Here is an 18,104-nt window from a genome sequence, read left to right as displayed (position 1 = left end):
GCCACTGCCAGCTGTCAACCGGCTCGCTGTGCTTCCTGCCTCGCTGACTAGCAGCTACATGAGCTACCCGCAGGGACAGGAATGCTGCCACTAGTGGTCTTAGTCCAGAGAACAGTGTATCTGGGGAGGATTTTAGAGTGCAGGGGCTGCCTGCGCAGACACTGCAGCCCCACGGGGAAGAGGGACAGTGAATGTGTAACGTATTGTTTTTCAATTCAATGGCTGGGGTTCTGCACCCGGCAGTAGTATGTTGCAGGAATCGCTGCTTTTCCAGTATTTATTGCATGCAGGGTCATGCTTTTTTGGGATTTACCACATGCAGTGCCTCGATTTCTGTGCAGGCGGAATTTACTGTCACTGCTTGCAAGGCTGTAAAGCCTGAATCAAGCGACGTCCCAGAATTTTCTGCATGAGGTCCCTTCAAAAGTGTGTTAACAATTTTACTGGGAGAATTACTACCAAACCTTAAATGAGGCCCTACGTGCCTTATTACAGTTATGGTGGGAACAGTAAAAACGAGTGGTATTCCACATACTTCCTAGTTTTAAAATACCACCTCATTACCGGTTGGGATCACACAGGCTATTTATCGCATGGGTTGGGTTGGCCCGGCGCTGGGGGGAGCTTGTTTAGGCTCTGCAGAGCTCGAATTCGGATTTAGGAACTATAACAGAACACGTTATTGCTTTGCGCTAAAACAGCAGCAGACATTAGAACTACTTTCCTTCTAGTCTGGGGCAGAATCAAAACACTATGCTTCACTTTTAAACTGCTTCTTTCAGAATGCACACGGTTGCCCTGACAGTTTTTCCATAACGTGCAGCATGTTCTGGAATATACATGTTGACCCAGTAATCAGAAAGCTGCCCCTTATCTGCACTTGTTTGTTCCCCTAGCATCGACTCTTTTCGGTTTGGGTTGGGAGGTTCGGTCTTTCGGGGAGGAGGGTGCATTTGACCACTTCATATATATGCTTTTGCTATTATGTGGAGTTCAACACTATTGTGGATTCACACTTTTGCTCTAGTCACCCTGTACCCTTTGCACTGCTGCCATCTGTTATCCAGAAGCTTTGCTCCGCCCCTTATGTGCCATGCAATTATATCTTACCCTTGCTTCAATAAAATGTGTTTTCAGAGAGCGGGACTCTCCACCACTTACAAAAACGAACAGATATTTAGAACAAAAACTGAATAAATACCTCTGACTTTATTGACTAAGCAATCACGTAGCGTACAGCGTGCAGCCAACATAATTAAATGGCCCATGTGAGCGTGTCCTGTGGCTTAAATACTGGATGTTAATGTTACCGAAGTAGATGATATTTAAAAAATGTAAAAGGGCAGTGGTATGCAAGGACTGAAGCATAATGTGTACATGTACATACTACAAAGACTCCACAGCTCAACACCCCGAAAATAAGCGCAGGTCAGTCACTTACATCATGCTACTTACCTCCTGGTGACCCGAGACAGCACTGCATGGATTGGCCTTGTTAGCAGGCCGCCTCTTTCCCCATGGACCTGCGTGCCAGTGCACATTCCTGTCCGTGCTCATGCTCTGTTGCAGTTTGTTTCTTTTCCCTTGTGTTGTGTGTTTGCCTCCCAGTGCTCCCAGTGGTCCCCTAGGGGATATGTAGTATTAATGCTGTTGCTGTGAGAAGAAACATGTTGCCATCTTCCCTTCCGTTCCCATAGCACATCCAGAACAGTTAAGTAGTTTATGGAAGTACAAGTGGCTTATAATCCCCATTATCCACTTGCCCCCATGCACCACCTGCTGGGTCCAACAAGGACTTCATCACCACAGAGAGATGAATGTGTGTCGACCGACACTGCATAAAGTGCAGGTGAGGCAAACATGTGGTCTCAGACCAGTGTGGTGCAGACCAGTATGGCAGCATCAGGCAAGCGGCACCTCGAGCAGCATTATAGTGTAAATAATAAATACAAGCATGTGTGCACAGCACTGGCTGGGCCTTGCCTCGACAGTGACCTGGAGAAGACCCCAAAATGAGGTATGACAATGGAGCATGTCTAATAGTTGTAGAAAAGCACCCAAGGATAACGAGGGTGCTCTGAAGACTGAGGAGAAAGTGCTGAGTAAGTGTACAGATGAGAGTTGTGGGGTGCTGGCCATCGGTAATGGGAAGCGAGGGACTGGGGTGCAGTAGAGCGTGGGACAGCAAAGTGAAAAAGGGTAGAAAGGGTGCAGAGAACAGAAAAAGAGAGGAGCAATGGAGGGGAGAGATGGGAACAAGAACGAAGTGCAGATGAAAGATAGGGATGGTTTGCAGCACGGGGTGACCAGTGTGTGCAGGGGAGAGGGGTGTGCAGGAAAGACCAGAACACATGGAGAGTGGTGTAGGGCAGAAATGGCATAGGAGGTGCTTCGGGCTTTTTCAAATGAGAGAGAAGTACAAACAAGTGAGAAAGTGCAGAGGGCAATGTGTCAGAGGAGTGAATTGGTGTGGGGTGCAGGGAAGGGGACTTGGGAGATAAGGGTGTACAGCAAATGAGAATGTGGAGTAGAAATGATATATGTTATTTAATACATACTGCTATTTTAATTTTGTGAAAAGTCAAGTTCTTTGACTAAAACACAATAAATAAATATAAAAGCAAAGTCCCAAGATGTCCCCTGGTGCCCCCCAGATTGTATGGGTCTCCTACACCCCTGTGCTCAGGACACAGCATGGTAAGCACATCACCTGTGAAAAGCCTCTAAAGACACCATGACTGGATCAGCACAGGCGCTCACTTTTACGCCACCGAAATGTTTAAATTTACAGTACCTATCAACCCAGTGCGGTTCTAAGCACAGCCGTCATAAAGAATCCTTCCCTGACATTATGATGATGTTGTCCCTCGGTTCCGTGTTTCGATATATATATACATATATATATATATATGCTGCAAGAGTGACTTTTTAACTTGCATTCATTTCCACAAACTCTATTTCTGTGCTCAGCTTCATTCTTTCAATGGGCACAGAGACCTTTCCTCCGATCTCTCACAGATTCCATGAGCCCGTATGCCTGCATGCATATGGGTCCTTTACTCGCACGATACCAGGTTCTGCCTGAATTCTTCAAACGCAGCGACGCAAAGCATTCTATGCATTGGCATTTCCTCCAGACACCAGGGTGACATCACCACTTGACCTGTGGGCAACTCTTACACCCTTTGTTCAGCTCTGGGTGTGTGAACTCGCTAATATATTTAGTGCCTCACAGCTCCCCTTCTTGTCCTCTCGACGGAACTTCCATAAGCTACCTTTCTTCCGACAAAGACGTGCAGACCTGGGTGTAACTTCCCTTCTCTCGCCCTGGGGAAATATGTTATGTTATATAAACCTATAGAGCGCACGTTCGCCCGAAGGCATCTTGGTGCTACCACTAACAGAAAGAGACGCACTGTTTAATGTGCAACCTAGAACAACAGAGTTTTAAGGGAGCAACGAAAGATGAGATAATCAGGAATAGCTCATAAGGAGTGGGGCAGAGCATTCCAGGCCTTGGCCGCTGCCACTGAGAAGGCTCGGCCTCCCATATGGGATAGTCTAATCCATGGTGCTAGGACCAGTAGGGCTGACTGAGAATGGAGGGGGCGAGACGGAACATATTGGGAAAACTTAGCTTGCAGATATTTCGCTCCCCCATCGTAGAAAGCACGATGAACCATGCATGCCGATTTAAAGAGGATCCACTTCTCAATTGGTAACCAATTAAGTTCTCTAAGTAAAGGAGACATAGGTGCTCCATACGGGGGATGAAGAATAGACCTAGCAGCATTGTGAAGCATCTGAATTCACCCTGCTCCAAATCCTTTGTTCTTCTCAGACTATGGGCCTCATTACAACGAGTGCGGACCCGTAATGAATGGTGCCGGTAAGGGACCGGCACCGTTAATTACGGGCCGCACTATTGCGAGGTCTGCAGCGGGTCCCGTTCTGGAATGCCTGGTCAGACCAGGCGTCCTTAGCGGGACCCGCTGCAGACCAGGGTGCTAACAACGGGCCCGTCATTAACGGGCTCATTGTTAGCATCCTCCCCATTCCCTATCGGGGCTCAAATGGGAATGAGGATGTACCAGGTCCGGGTCCCAGGAAAGGGAATTACCGGGTCCTCCAAGGTCAGAATGGCCCGGTAATTCCTCATTCTTCGAACCCGGACCCGATACCCGATATGGGGGTAGCCATGCCGCTAAAAAGCATACTAAACCATACCCGTAATGAGGCCCTATGTGTCAGTCAGTGTCCCCGCTCTCTCCCCCCCTCTGAACTGCTTCATCTATCTTTCCTTCTTTTCGCCTCCACATTCCCCTCTTTGCCTCACACACCCTCTCGCTCTCCCTTTCTTTCTTTCTTACTCGCTATATCCGTCTCTCTATTTTGCTTCCTCTCTTTGGGGAGTGTGGTAACAGCCAGGGTGGAAATGGTGCAAGAAAAGGCAAAGAAGGCTGCATGGAGCATTTGGAAGAGGGCTTAAGATTCAAACCATAAATTGGTGGGACGGGAGAGTGGAGATCGCCTTGACCTGGCAGAGGCCTCAATGAATGAGCAAAAGAGTGTCAGAGATTGAGCCTCACTTCCATTTGAAGGGAACGGCACAAAGCATCGTGATTCCTCAGAGAGTGCTAGCAGTCACTTGGCTGCAAAAAAATGTGTTTTACAATCTTTCATCCGTCTTTATGACACCATATTACCGGAAGTAAAAACAAACTCCAGTATTTTAAAAGAATTGAGGGCATGACTAGTAATTGGTAACCATGTCCATCACTATGAAAGGAAGGAGTCAGTGGAGCTGACCGCCGGCAATGCAGTGAGTGGAAGTAGCCATTTGCTTGTAGAAGGCCAGAGTGCCTCTCTGGACACGACGGAATGTGATAAAATAGTTACCACTTCTGGCAACAAAAAGAAATCCAAAAATGTTAAAGTTTGGGGAAAGTCCATACATAAAGGGTCAAGAAAATTTCTAAGAAAAATATCAAACGTTACTACTAGGACAGAACAAAGTGATTCTAAAAGGAAAGATGGAGATCACCGTGTTTTAGAAATGATAGTGATCAATGAAACACAAAACCCAAAAGAAACAAGTATAAGATCTTTGGAGGAGTGTGATGGCTGCAGGCCCGAACTATGTAACTGTGCAAGTCACAGTACTTCAGGCACAATACGGGAGTTGAATAAACAGACGAAAAAGAAAATTAAGGCTAAAAAGAGGAGAGGGATCATAAGAGTTATCCACTCGCATGTTGAAGGTGAAGTGTCCCACCATGAGGAAGAGAATATGATGGCCTCGTAAGTGTTTAGTAACACTAGTCTTGATAGAAATGTTTGTCTGTCTACGAAGGATGCTGTGGTAAATGATACATTGGGAATACCAAGTGATGATGATAGCAGATCTTCAAGAACAATGACAAAGGTATTGTGTCATAGTGTGGGGGATAAATATAGCAACATTCACAGGTGTTGCATACAAGTAGCTAGCAGAGCACCTCAACCAATAATACGTGTTTCAAATAGTTTTGATCTCAGATAAGTCAAAGTTATATGGATATGGCTCTGAACAGGGCAAGAATAATGCATACATTTGCCAAAGTTCATGACCTGAAGACCATTGCCTTATCAGACATACGGTTTGTCCACTTGTTCGATGGTCTGTGTGTTGGGAAATAGGCAGTTTACTTCTATTCAAAATGGATTGAGAATTTGGTGTGTGAATGACAGGAGAAAATCCCAAAAGAGGTTTTGTAAGTTATTGTCCTAATCAGGAGGATGAGGTTTTGGTAAGGGGCACACATTTATCGGGGGTGGTCAAGGATAAAAAACAATAGAACATGCTTATTTAAAAACGATGGGAAGAGGCAAGTCTGCTTGGACAAAGAGCCAGCAAGCACGGCTTGGTTGGCAACCACTTTCTCCATGTCCGTTGGCACGAGACCAGGTTTTGGGACAAAGGGAATGTAAAGTTTTGAGCTGGAACTCCTGCGGGCACAATAGCTTTCTGTCTAGCGACATGCAAGACCTTTTTGTCACCTATGATGCTGTGTTAATGCAAGAGACGTGATTGAATGTTCCCCTTCTTATTGATGGCTTTAGATGAGGGGATCCTTATGGCAATAAAAATGTTCACAATAGGGTCATCAAAAACATCAACACGTTATCTGAAGCAGTGCTGGCCATGCTTGACCAGCTTGACGGGAAGGAAACACGTTTATTGGTATTACATTTTGGTATTAAACCATTGATTGGGAGGATGTGGATGTGGCTGAAGTCATCAATGATGTCGAGTATGTTTGGTAGAATGGTTTAGTTGGAATAGTTTGAGTCCAATAATTATTGAAGGGGACTTCAATAGCAAGTGTCCTGAGCTAGAACTGCTGTTTGAAGAGTTGAATGAGGAAACGTATGTAATGAGGAGAACAGAATGTGGGGTCAAGAGAAAGTGACGGAGTTATGGGGAGATTTGGGTAATATTTCTAGCTAGATGGGGTTTTACCAATTGAAGTCTATGTTTAAAAATGGCCCTTACTTGGAACCGACTTGGTTTGGTATTGCTTTAACCTCTGTCATTAACTGTAACTTTTCAAGTGAACATACTAAATAACGATGCCAGATCGATCTGGTGGAAATTAAATAACAAAAAAAGAAAGCTCAAATAAAACATCGGGTCTCATGTGTAGTGGAAGGGGACTGGGTAAAGACTTTACTGCCATCTTTCACTGTGAAGAGAGTCAATCAGTTGGAGTGTCATTTCACAATACTATTGAAATAGCAGCTTGGCCATATACATTTGACATATCTGAGATCAAAAATGTTGGGTTTCATCACGAGTTGGGTGATAGCCCTTAAATGTGGCGGTAACGCTATTACCGCCACATTTAAGGGCTGGACCGATCACAAGTTGCCCGTTATATGGGCTGTTTTACCTCCAGTTTTTTGCTGCAGGTGAAGATCCCATTTAGCGCCAATTACCACCGGCTGTATTAGCACACATAATTTGCCGTAAATGCTCCAATGGACCAAATACAGAATGGGGATTTACTGTTAACGCCTGTACCTGTGATCTGGCGCTAATAATGCTGGACCTGGTGGCACTAATGCAATTACAATTGGGCAATATAACTGCCCAACTCATGATGATGCACATTGTAAAAACTAAAAATTCAAGAGCTTGCTGTCCTGATGAAATAAATGGCTTATTGAAAAACAAAGCAGAGTTATGTGCTGATATTATTCAGGCTTTTACACAGGTGATACAATCTGGCATGATTCCGGAGTCATGGAATCAGGCAATTATTGTGCTGATTTATAAAAAAGGCAAAAGAGAAGAACCCACTAGCTATCAAACAATCTCATTGATAGACACCTCAACAAAAATATTGGCCACCTTCATACTTAAAGACCTTACTAAATAGGCTGACAATACACTGATGTTCAGACTGCTACATACTGGCTACAAGAAGGGAATATGCACGGCTCTGAGCGGTTTGACCCTGTCTGGCTGTATGTTTCAGGCTGGTGGAGATACAGGAAGAACGTTATGTGTAGCAGTCTTGACCTATCCTCAGCCTTCAACAATGAAGACAGAGCTACATTGTGGGGAAAGCTGACTAGGTGGGGATAGATCTGAGCCTTCCCAAAATACTTAACCACATTTTTCTAACAACGAAGCAAGGGTAAGGCTAAATACTGAGGGGATCTGCCGAGCTATGGAGAAGTAGGTTTGACAGGGCTGCGGGATGAAACCAACCCTATTTAACTTGTACATAGCAGAACTTTGGGAAGAAAGCATTGGGTAGGGTGGACGCCCCCCAAAATGTGAAGGATTGCATATGAAATGCATTGCATATGCCAATGATCTTATTTTATTGGACTTCACACCGGCAGGACTGCAGCAGTCATGGTCCTCATCACAAGCTGGGTGGTAAGCAGGAACTATTTCCGTTGAGCGAAAATAGCGTTAATGCGGGGACCCGTGGCCAGGGGGCTACCACACATAATCTCAGCGCTATTAGCGCTACCGCCGACAGGGTTATTAGCATCGGCGGGAAACGCTTCACCACCGGAATGGGAAGCACTGCGGCAGCCATTTCTAAAAACACAATGTATAAGAACTCAGAGCCCCTGATAGCCATCCACACTCCAGCAGAAACGTCATAGGAGAGGGTTAGGGACAAGGCAGCCCAAGATCACCTGCAAATGCCCACTTTTAGAGAGGGTGAGCTGGTGGTGCTGGTGGATGAGGTCGTGGCCCACCATGAAGAACTCTATGGCACAAGACAGCGCAAAACCTCCTTGCACCGGCGCACCCAAATCTGTTGGTGAGCCGCAAGGTTTCTGCACTCCGCCTTGTCCCCGGGGATGGGGAAGATTGCAAGAAATGGTGGAATGATCTGCGTGCGTGGTTCCAGGGAATGCTTGCCCAGCACAGACTGGACACCATGGCCACAGGGAGTGGTCCACCACTGGAACTTGACCTCACGCTGTGGAAAGAAAAGTGCAGCTTGGTTCTCTACATGGAGGGTATCAAGAGTGTTGGCTGTACCGAGGTGGGTGCGGGCAGCCAGGAGGCTGAAGGTGAGTCAACCCCCACATTTGAATGTAAACACACAGCCTAGCACAGCATTCCCAGTGGAACGACCCATGAGCCGGGAACTGCGACTGGGGGCAGTGTGTGAGAGCCACTACAGGCACCTACCGGAACACCCATGTGCCACCCCTGTGTGTCAGAGCAGTGCCGAGGGCAGCCAAGGGAAACAACCAAGTGCCATGCACCACAAAGCGAAGGCGGGGGCACAGCAGTGCTCCATCGGGACCTGACAGTGAAAAGTACCAGCCTCCCACCCCAATTACCATGTGCGTCTTCAAATTTTGGGAATGGGGAACAGGTGCATGCAAGTCATTCAACAGCTAGGCCAGCAGTGTACCCTTGTCAAGCCTCTGCGGCCAAATTCAATCACCCTCTAGGCCCAACCCCTTCCAGCATGTGTCCCCATAATTGCAAATCCACTACCAAATGCAACCAGACCAGGCCTGCACATCAGTCCTACAACCCGGGGCCACACCCATCACATGTAGTTATGGTTGTGTATGCCAAAACACGTGGGAAAATGTGTCCTAAAGCCATCTCCTATGTCCCCTACAGGCACACAAGCATCTCCAGAGACATCAGAGGACGACGATGCACTGGGGTCAGCTGCACATGTGCCGTCCTGCGCCACCACCACCAGCCCACAAAGGGGATGGCATGCAACCCCTAGGCGCAAGATGCATACCACCACACCCCACGACAGCCGTGGCATGCCTAGACCCCCAGCTCGGCCCACCAGGAGCACACCAGTTGCCACTGACGACACCACTGTGGCAGTCCACACTGCCAGAGAGAATAAAGCACCATAAAAATGTCACTGGAGGTGCAAGGGATACCAGTAGCAGTGAGAGTAACCATGCGACAGTGCCCCAACCCCAGGCCACAGTCTGTGTCATCAACCCCCCACCACACCCAAGTTGCCAGCTCATGTGAGAGACTGCAGCCAGAGCCCACAGAGGACACCACGCAGCCGACGCACATGCACCCCCAAATCTAACATTGATACCCCCTCCTATTGCTCCCCTGTTGGCAGCCCATCCAGGCAAAGCACCTCCTCTCCATCCCAGTCTATGGCCACTTTGAGCATGGTAATGCAGAGACTCAATGACATGGAAGCAAGAGAGAGGCAGATGGAGGTCATTGCCAATGCACACAGTGAAGACATGAAGGCCATCTGTGACGTCATCCATGAGGCCACACAGAGGATGGTGCATGACAATGCCCGGACAAGGAAAGTTTGCACAGCATGCACCGCTTCACTGACTGGGCTCAGGCAAAGGGTGAGTGAGTTGTGTGAGGGTGCCTCAGCCATTGCAGAACAAATCCAGGAGAGAAATGCCCCAATGGCAGAACCTGCAGGCATCAATACCGTCAACATCAACCATGCCAACAGAGGAGTAGTGCCAGAGCACCCCGACGGCGGCAGTCCCTGCACCATCTGCGCACACAGTCACAGGATGATGGGGTCAAGAAAAGAGGGCAAGGCCATTGTAGATGGCATGACTAATTGTGGCCTGAGGGGCAGTGCATTGGAAACGAGAGATGGCGGAGCACGGGGTATTGCAATCTGGGGTGTTGGTGGAGGGAGGGAGGATTGTATCCAGTGTTGTTGGTGGAGGGCAGGAGGGACATATGCATAGCACATATAACGGGAGCCACACTACACCCAGGGACAGACACTCCACAGGTCGCCTGCCAGGGAACAGGTATAAAAGGGCATACTGTAAAGACCAGGGGGTGGGTCTGCACTTCCGCTCTCTATATGGTTGAGGGGAGGCGCAGAGACCCCTGCCAAGATTCTCTAGTATGCGTAGTTGTGGTCGAGCAATCAAGGCCTAGCTTCTCAGGAGGTGATGCGAGCTGGTTCTTAAGTACAGTGTAGTCCCCGAGCACCCACGAAGGAATGTCCACACACTGTATCGGTTAAAACACAGTCTTTATATAATTAATATTCAAAGTCAAATACACGATCACGATAACTCACTTTGTACTCTGAAAATCAACAATGTTAAATATGTACAATTCTAAAGTGGTACAACTAGCGTTATTAGATCTCCTTAAAGTGCATACGGTCAGAATGACACACAGATCAAAATAAAGAGGAAACCAGCAGTAGAGAGAGGAAGGAAAGCAAGATGGTTGAACAATTGGCAGAATACTGGTCGCTACCGTTAAACATAGTTTTGTGTGGAGATCCCCCCCACCTGGGCAACCTGTAGAAGAAAGATACAAGCCCAGTCCATATATTGTTCCACTAGAATTTCCAATAGTTCTGCAACCCCAAAGTACCTTGGTGTTGTAGCGTTCTGTGTCGGGGAAATCGACAACCCTTCTTGAGTGCCCTCCCTTTCAGGCAGGAGTCACGGGTTATCGAACGTCCGACGAAGAACAGGTCGAGCTCGGCGGTGAAATGGCCACGTCTTTCCTAGAGTTGCTCATTGACAGGGAAGCGTAAACTTCCTGCAAGGAAGAGGCGTGCGGGGCACCTCGGTGTCGATATTTCTGGACCGCAAAGAGTTGAAGAACTGCGGCCCAGCAAGGGCGTCAAGTCTTCGGCGTCTCTGTGGTCTTTGGGTGGCGGGAAACCCATTGGTGGATGCTCCTCGGCGCGCCAATGGCCAGGCTTTCTCCAGCAAGATATAGCAGCGACGATGCGGACAAAAGTGTCCTTGGATCAATGAAGGTCTTAGGCAACGGGAGCACGGCGGCTCCAGTCAGCGACGGCGGTCGCGACAGTGGTGGACAACAGTCCGGGTGCTTCTCCTTGGAGTTCCGCAGCAATTCCTGTATCGGGTCTGCAGCCTGTCGAAGGTCTGTCTACCAGGGAGCTTAGGAAAAGATCAGCTGTGCACGATAGTCCCTCGTAGCTCGGGAAGAGGACGCCTTACCAGGTCCTCTCTGGGTCAGTTCTTGAAGCACAGTAGCTTTCGGATTGCGAAGGAGAGCAACAGCAATTCTTCTAGTCCAGCAGGGCTTCAGGATCAAGCTTCAGTTACTCCAGTTACTCGTCGTAGTGGACCTCAGCTTCTGAACACGATTCCTAGCAGTGAGAGGTCCCCAGATATACTGTTCATCTCCCATTCATTCCGCTGGGTCACAATCAAGCATCCAATCACAACTACGGTCATTCATGCAGGCAGGCAGCCAATCAGGCACACAAGGCATTCAGGCCATTCACTTCTCTCCAGACACTCACAACAAGTTATGTGTATTGGGACAAGTACCGAGCCATTTAACACTCCCAGCTGCATTCATACCGGTTTCGGGCAGGGCTGTCTCAACCATTGTGTACACCACAGATACTAGACAGCCACAACATAGAATGCATATTTGTCACACACTCCATTCACCCAGGTCCCACCCACAGGCGTACCCACAACATACGGTCATTGAGAAGGCTCCAGCCAGTCTGGTCAGCACTTCCCCACACTACCATATACGGAACTTCCACCCAACAGCCAGTCAGGGGGAAGGGACAGAGGCAGGCCTTCCCGAGACTTCGGGACGATCAAGGTAACAGGTGATGGAAGGCAAGAGGCCATGGGGGCCATTTTGTCTCCATCCGGAATCTACTGATTCCAAATGACAGGTCCTGGGCATCCCAAAATGGAGGACACTCAGGGCACCTGTCATTTCAGCACGGAGCTGCCACCAGCCCATGCCCTGCTCTGTGGGTCACACACAGGTGCTCAAAAACATACACTAGGGGCACAGGGTTGCACCCCTACCCATGGGTGCCATAAGGGTATCCCATGGGTCTGTTCACCAAACCAAAAGAGAGAGACTGTGCCGCCAGGAGTCCCACATGAACTCCTGCACGGAAAACACAACAGAACACATGATAAAAAGCAGTAAAGGACAAGGATACGGAGGCCCTGTCCCTCTGATGCATTTTCAGCATCACACATACCCATTCACAAAGAACCAGGGCTCAGACCAAGGGGCTGCATTTCTAAAGGCTCTTGTTCTTAGGGCAAAGGGAAGGGATGAGGGTTAGAGTAGTCAGGGGAACTCTGTTCAAAGGAAGTAGACTTCCACTATCTCTCTTCTCTCTTCTCTCTTTTTCTTTCCTGTCCCCTCCACTTACTATGGAGCTAAGCATTTTTGGTGTGAAATCAGAAGAGCAAAGTCTGCTAATTTCAAGAGCAAGGATTGGACCCCTAAATCATGCTAGCCACTTCTTTGAATCATCTTGAAGCATCCTAGGGACGCCCATCCCTAAGATGATTTTGTTGAACCCTGCTGGGAGAGCAGTACTTTCCAGTTGAGAAGTTAAACGCAGGTGTTCCAAGTCAGAGGAAAGCTCTTTCCCCTAACCATCCCCAGGGACCATTGCGGCTGGTCTGCTGCTAGAACAGGGTTGGTCTATCTCCTAGCCTCAGCGGTACCCAGGACCTAACAGTTTCAGAGTACTCCTGCAATTGTGTGCCAGCCTCTGCCGTGTATGGAAGCCCAAAAAAAAAGGACCCATTTTGCCCCTTAGTCCCTGGAGTGGGACTTACAGCAATCTAAGAAGTGACCTGCTTCAGGAGCAAGACTGCATCTCTGCCAGCCACAGTGGTACCCATGACCTCACCGTGTAGGAGGAGTCCTGCCATTTTGTACCAGCCTCTCCCATGTTTGGGAGCACAAGAAAAGGAGTCTTCTTGTAGTAGAGTCCCTAGATTGGGACTCACCACACCACGAGGGCCATGACATCATGTATCCTAGTGTTTTTGTGTCACTGTTGAACTGCTTGGGACATGTTTCAAGAACTGTTTAGCACATTTGATCCATCAGGACCCTCTATTGCTGCCTTTTGCTCTGTTCCATTCTTTGCACTGTGCCAAGAAGTCTGGTTCAGCACTGCCGAACCACCAATAACTGCAAAGAAGGTACTAGTGAATGCTTACTGCCCTCTTGGTCCATTTCTGGTCCTTAGAGACTTTGGGTCACTTTGAACCCCTTTTGCTCACAAGTACATATCCTTTTTCAAGAACATTGTTTTTTTGGCTTGCCTTTCACACCTGATTCCTTACCCAGAGTGCTGCATCTCCTATTTTAGCTTATTCTGTGTTCTTTCCTCAGGGGTGGGTTTTGTGTACTGTTTTTCCCATTCGTTATTATTGTACATGATGTGCTTAATGAAAGTGTATATATGTTTTTAGAACCTTGATTGGTCATTCCATCATTTTGGACTGTAATACTTTGAAGTTTGGTTTGCTACTGAACCACATTCACCCCTCTTAAGAGTATAGGCTTCTCTCAGCCCACGTTACCACAAAAGGCAAAGGAGGTATATCTCTGGACTGCCTGTTTTGCCTTTATTAAAGTGTTGATAGTAGAAGTGTGAGGGCTGAGTGGGCGCTTTAGACTGTACTCCTCCTTGAACTCCTGCAGGGCAGAAATCAATTTGTCACAGTCTGCCATTTCTTGATTAATATTGTTAGGTATGCTTACATGAGCTTCCAAACATGTGCAATTGTTTAAAGTTACCTCACATTAAAAATGACTAGTTTATGAGTAACCCTGGCCAAACAAGCTGCCTTCCCTTGAGGTCCAAATGGCGAATTCAAGGTCACCCAAGGAAGAAAAAAAAGTAATCTGCAAGAAAGGGCTGACTGATGCCACCGATCCAACAGGGCCCTATTACATGCCCCACTGCTCGACTGTGCTCTGGCAGGACACCACAGGGCTTTGGGGCATGGTAAACGTCTTTGGGACACTGGGGAGGCCTTAGTGGCGTGGGAGGTACTGCTTTCCATGCTATACAGCGACGCATAATACTTGCAGGTCACTGAACATTTGGGTTGATGAAGTAAGAAGATTTGATAACTTCTGTAGCCTTACTTATGAGGCAGCAGCTGCCATAATAATGTTTAATATGTTATATAAAAATATCATTTTTTCTTCCTTCTAGCTTCAGTGGATAGTTTATGTGACGACTGAAAATGATCAACAAACCAGGTATGATGCTAATTGTAATTGTAATTGTTTATTTGTAAAATGCTTATACTCAATTTAAGTGCTTCAAAGCACTTCAAGGTAGGAAGGGAACAAGGGAAAACTGTAGTCATTCTTAGGCCTTGAAGATTCCGAATGATCTAACAAAATTAACTAGTATACTAGCCCAGTAAAGTACATTCTTAACAATGGTCTGTCTCACATGCACACCTTTACAAGTCGCTTTGTAATTGTTTGCACATCATTTGGGCATGTACTTCTGTGGTGGCGATCTTTGGTGTACAACTCTGCTGCTTTATAAAACAATAAATCTTCGATTTCCATGAATATGTAGGTCATATTGGTTTTAGTAAAGGGGTATCGATTAAAAATGCAGAATCTGGTGCAATCATGTCAGTGGATTATAGCACCCAGGGAAGGCGTTTAAGAATGACATGGCTGAACTGTGGGAAGACATGCAGAAGTGCATCGTTTTTATTTCCTGTCCTTGAACTTGTAATGTCCTTTACTATTTTTTCACTTAATGTTTTCTTTTTATTACTAGCCACTATGCATATATTATTATTTCTAAAAATATTGTCTGGCGAAGAATCACTGAGAAGGACTCAAATGTTGCTTTACATAACATTTGCAATAACATGACAGTTATTCTCATGGTCTCTTTTCTCAGCTAAATTAAGACATCTAATAGCTCAGTCTCTTAATCCGTCTCCCTCAAGTATCGCGAAAATAACTTCTGCTTTACTCAAATATTTGGCCAACTTCATTGATAGTTGGTCAAGGAGTGAACACATTTACCTGCAACTGCAAAACTAAATGACGACAATTGTAATCCCCCTACAATGGTTTTTGATCAAACCCATTACATTTTCAAATTCGGATGTATATTCTAACTTTTCTTCCCGCCTTCACCAGTCTTCTGTCATTTCAGTTCCCACGCTGCCTTCCCCAGCTGCTCCTTGCAACGCCTAGCCAACCTTACAATCGCCTGAGTTTAGATGGCATTGTTTGTCCCGCTTAGAGACCATATGCATAGAACCCAGGACCATTCTCTGTTCATCTCAGCCGCTACATCGTCTAACTGCTCATCATTCATATCACTTTCTTTCTGTCTCCTCTAATCACCTCTGATAATCTGCTATTCATCCACCTGGTTTTATATCGTGTTCTATGTACAATTGCCCTACATGTTTCTTTATGTACTCTGTCATGAAGTCACAAGTCAGGCACTGAAAGAGGGAAGCAAGGATGATCTTGGGGCAGGAGAAAACAGCAGTTTATTTTATGTTTTATTTTATTGTTTAATGTGCTGACCTAGCTCAAGAGCAACCACATGTGTGTGCCCGGGTAAACCACAATCTGATCTTGGGCTGCAGGAGCACATAGTCATTGATTCCTGGCAAAATACAGAGAAGCAGGCAGAAGGCTAGCAAACTGGCTCACACTTGTGAGAAAACCATGGTGCTGGTGTGTAGTGCATGAACATGTTCGTGCTTCTCTTCTGATAATCAACATCAGATGCAGTTCAGGGGAAGATACTGAGACTTGAAAACTGTGCAAGGGAAGGCAAATATGTAATTCAACATAGAGGCCCAGGGAACATCACAACCGAGTGTCTATAACATTACTGCCAGTTGTAAGAGTGTGGGAGCTGCCTTTTGTCCGAGATGGCCTCAGGAACACACCAACTCTGAAAGATGGTTGAATAATTTGTATTCAGATTTGAAAAGAATGCTACTAAGGGCTGTCCCTCGCTCATATCTTCCACAGGTCTCCTGCCCCAGGTTGAGAGGAGTCCACATACCTCCTTGAGAGGTTCATGCCCCTGTCCCCATCTTTCCCAGGACATCCGGCTGTCTTTGGGTACTGGGAAAGAAAGTCAGTGTTTATTTTTGTTTTAAATGACCATATGTTTTAGTGTGAACAAGTATGGTGGAGGGCCATGAGCTATCTTAGAGCTATCTTAGATCCAAGAGGGCCAAGAGCTATTTTAGATGGATCTGTGTCCTTGTTTCATGCCATTCATACCAAAGAGGCATGGTCTGTAATAGGCCTGAACTGGTGACTGGATAAGTAAAACCATAGGCTGTGTATAGCCCATTTTACAGCAAGACATTATAACTGCACCACTGGATAGTTGTATTTCCCTATGGAAGAGTATGTGACTGATGCAAATATGGGATTTTCTTCACCTTCTTGGATCTAAGATAACACTGCCCATAGCCCTAATAAGTCGTTGGTTTGGTGGGCGAATTTCCAGGATAAGTCGAGCATAAACAACATCAGGCTTTTATAAAGTCGGCTCTTCAAATTGTCATACGCCATTGTTGCATCTTGCTCTGAGCCTGCAGGTTTGCGATGAGTCAATTTGTCCGTTAGTGGTGCTGGTAATCCTTAGAAGTTGGGGATGAATGTGGGTGATATCTCAGAAGTCTCAGAAAAGCCCAGATGCCTTTTTTGGTTTGGAGCTGAGGGACACCCTTGATGGCCTACACCTTACTGTGATGGGGTAGGACCAGTAATTTTCCAACCTGGAACCCAAGTTATTTTAAAGATGACTGGGACAGTTTCTCAATTGGTTGCAAACTGCTGGCAGGTGTATCAGATGATCCTCCAAGGTTTGATTAGGAAAACAACTTCTGGTGTTAAAAACCGGTATGGAGTGTTTATATCGAAAATTTTATATAGAAAGATCATATACCGAATATTTTATATCAACATTTTTTTTATAGTGAATACATTTAGGGGTGGGGTAAAGGGTTAAAAACTTTTGGGAAATGGTTGGGGTGGGTTTTTAGGGGTCAGAAATTTGGGGTATGGGTAGAACGTCCCAAAAATGCAATCACTATAAATAACATTGTTCGTTATAAAAGTTTGGATATATAATCCTTCTTTATATAATCTCTCCATATAAAGACATTTAACCTTAAAAACCAATTGTCCACCTGGCATATTTCTCAAGGGGGGCCTGCCGATTCCCCTTCAGTAGGTGTAACATTAAAATTAACTCTGCATCTCCAAGGGTTTATACAAGTTTGTCAATGCGAGGCATGAGGTAGGACTGATGCCAGGTGTTTCAGATGGTCCTCCCATGTCTTACTATACACGAGAATGTCCCAGTGACAGTCTGACAATGGGTCAGGATATGGTCCATTAGACGTTGGAACGTGGTGGGAGCCCAGAGAGGCCAAATTGTAGGACTGTGAATTGGAAAAGTCCTTCTACTGTTAGAAATGCAGTTTTCCACCAGGCATATTTCTCAAGGGGGTCCCGCCAATAGCCCTTCATAAGGTTTAATGTTAAAGTGAACTTTGTCTCCTCTAGGGGTTCTAGAAGTTTATCTATGCGAGGCATGAGATATGCATAGAACGTAGACATTTCATTTAATCTTTGAAGAGCGATGCAAATACGCCATCTATTGTCAGGCTCTGCTACCAAAATGATAGACATCCACTCACTTTAAGACCTTTTGATTATTCCCAGCTCCAACATATTCTTCAGCTCTGTCAATCCTTTACAGTTATAAACAACACCACAGTAACCTGTCAATGTAAAGGAGAGCAGA

The 18,104-nt window shown here is 46.3% G+C and overlaps 1 protein-coding gene across 2 annotated transcripts in view; it reads left to right on the top strand.

Moving 5' to 3' along the window:
- LOC138451524 (uncharacterized) overlaps window positions 1-18,104 on the top strand; it is an 852,161-nt gene that overhangs the window by 25,976 nt on the left and 808,081 nt on the right. For both annotated transcript variants that reach the window (XM_069604916.1, XM_069604915.1), the window contains exon 2: window positions 14,496-14,542. In XM_069604916.1, the coding sequence (XP_069461017.1) occupies window positions 14,527-14,542 (16 nt within the window). In that variant the 5' untranslated portion in view covers window positions 14,496-14,526. The remainder of the gene's footprint in view (window positions 1-14,495; window positions 14,543-18,104) is intronic.

The sequence above is a fragment of the Ambystoma mexicanum genome, chromosome 1p, assembly GCF_040938575.1.
Source record: "Ambystoma mexicanum isolate Mex_15411 chromosome 1p, UKY_AmexF1_1, whole genome shotgun sequence".
Taxonomy (NCBI): domain Eukaryota; kingdom Metazoa; phylum Chordata; class Amphibia; order Caudata; family Ambystomatidae; genus Ambystoma; species Ambystoma mexicanum.
The sequence above is the reverse complement of the archived record's forward strand: the minus strand, read 5'-3'. Positions and strand labels throughout refer to the sequence as shown.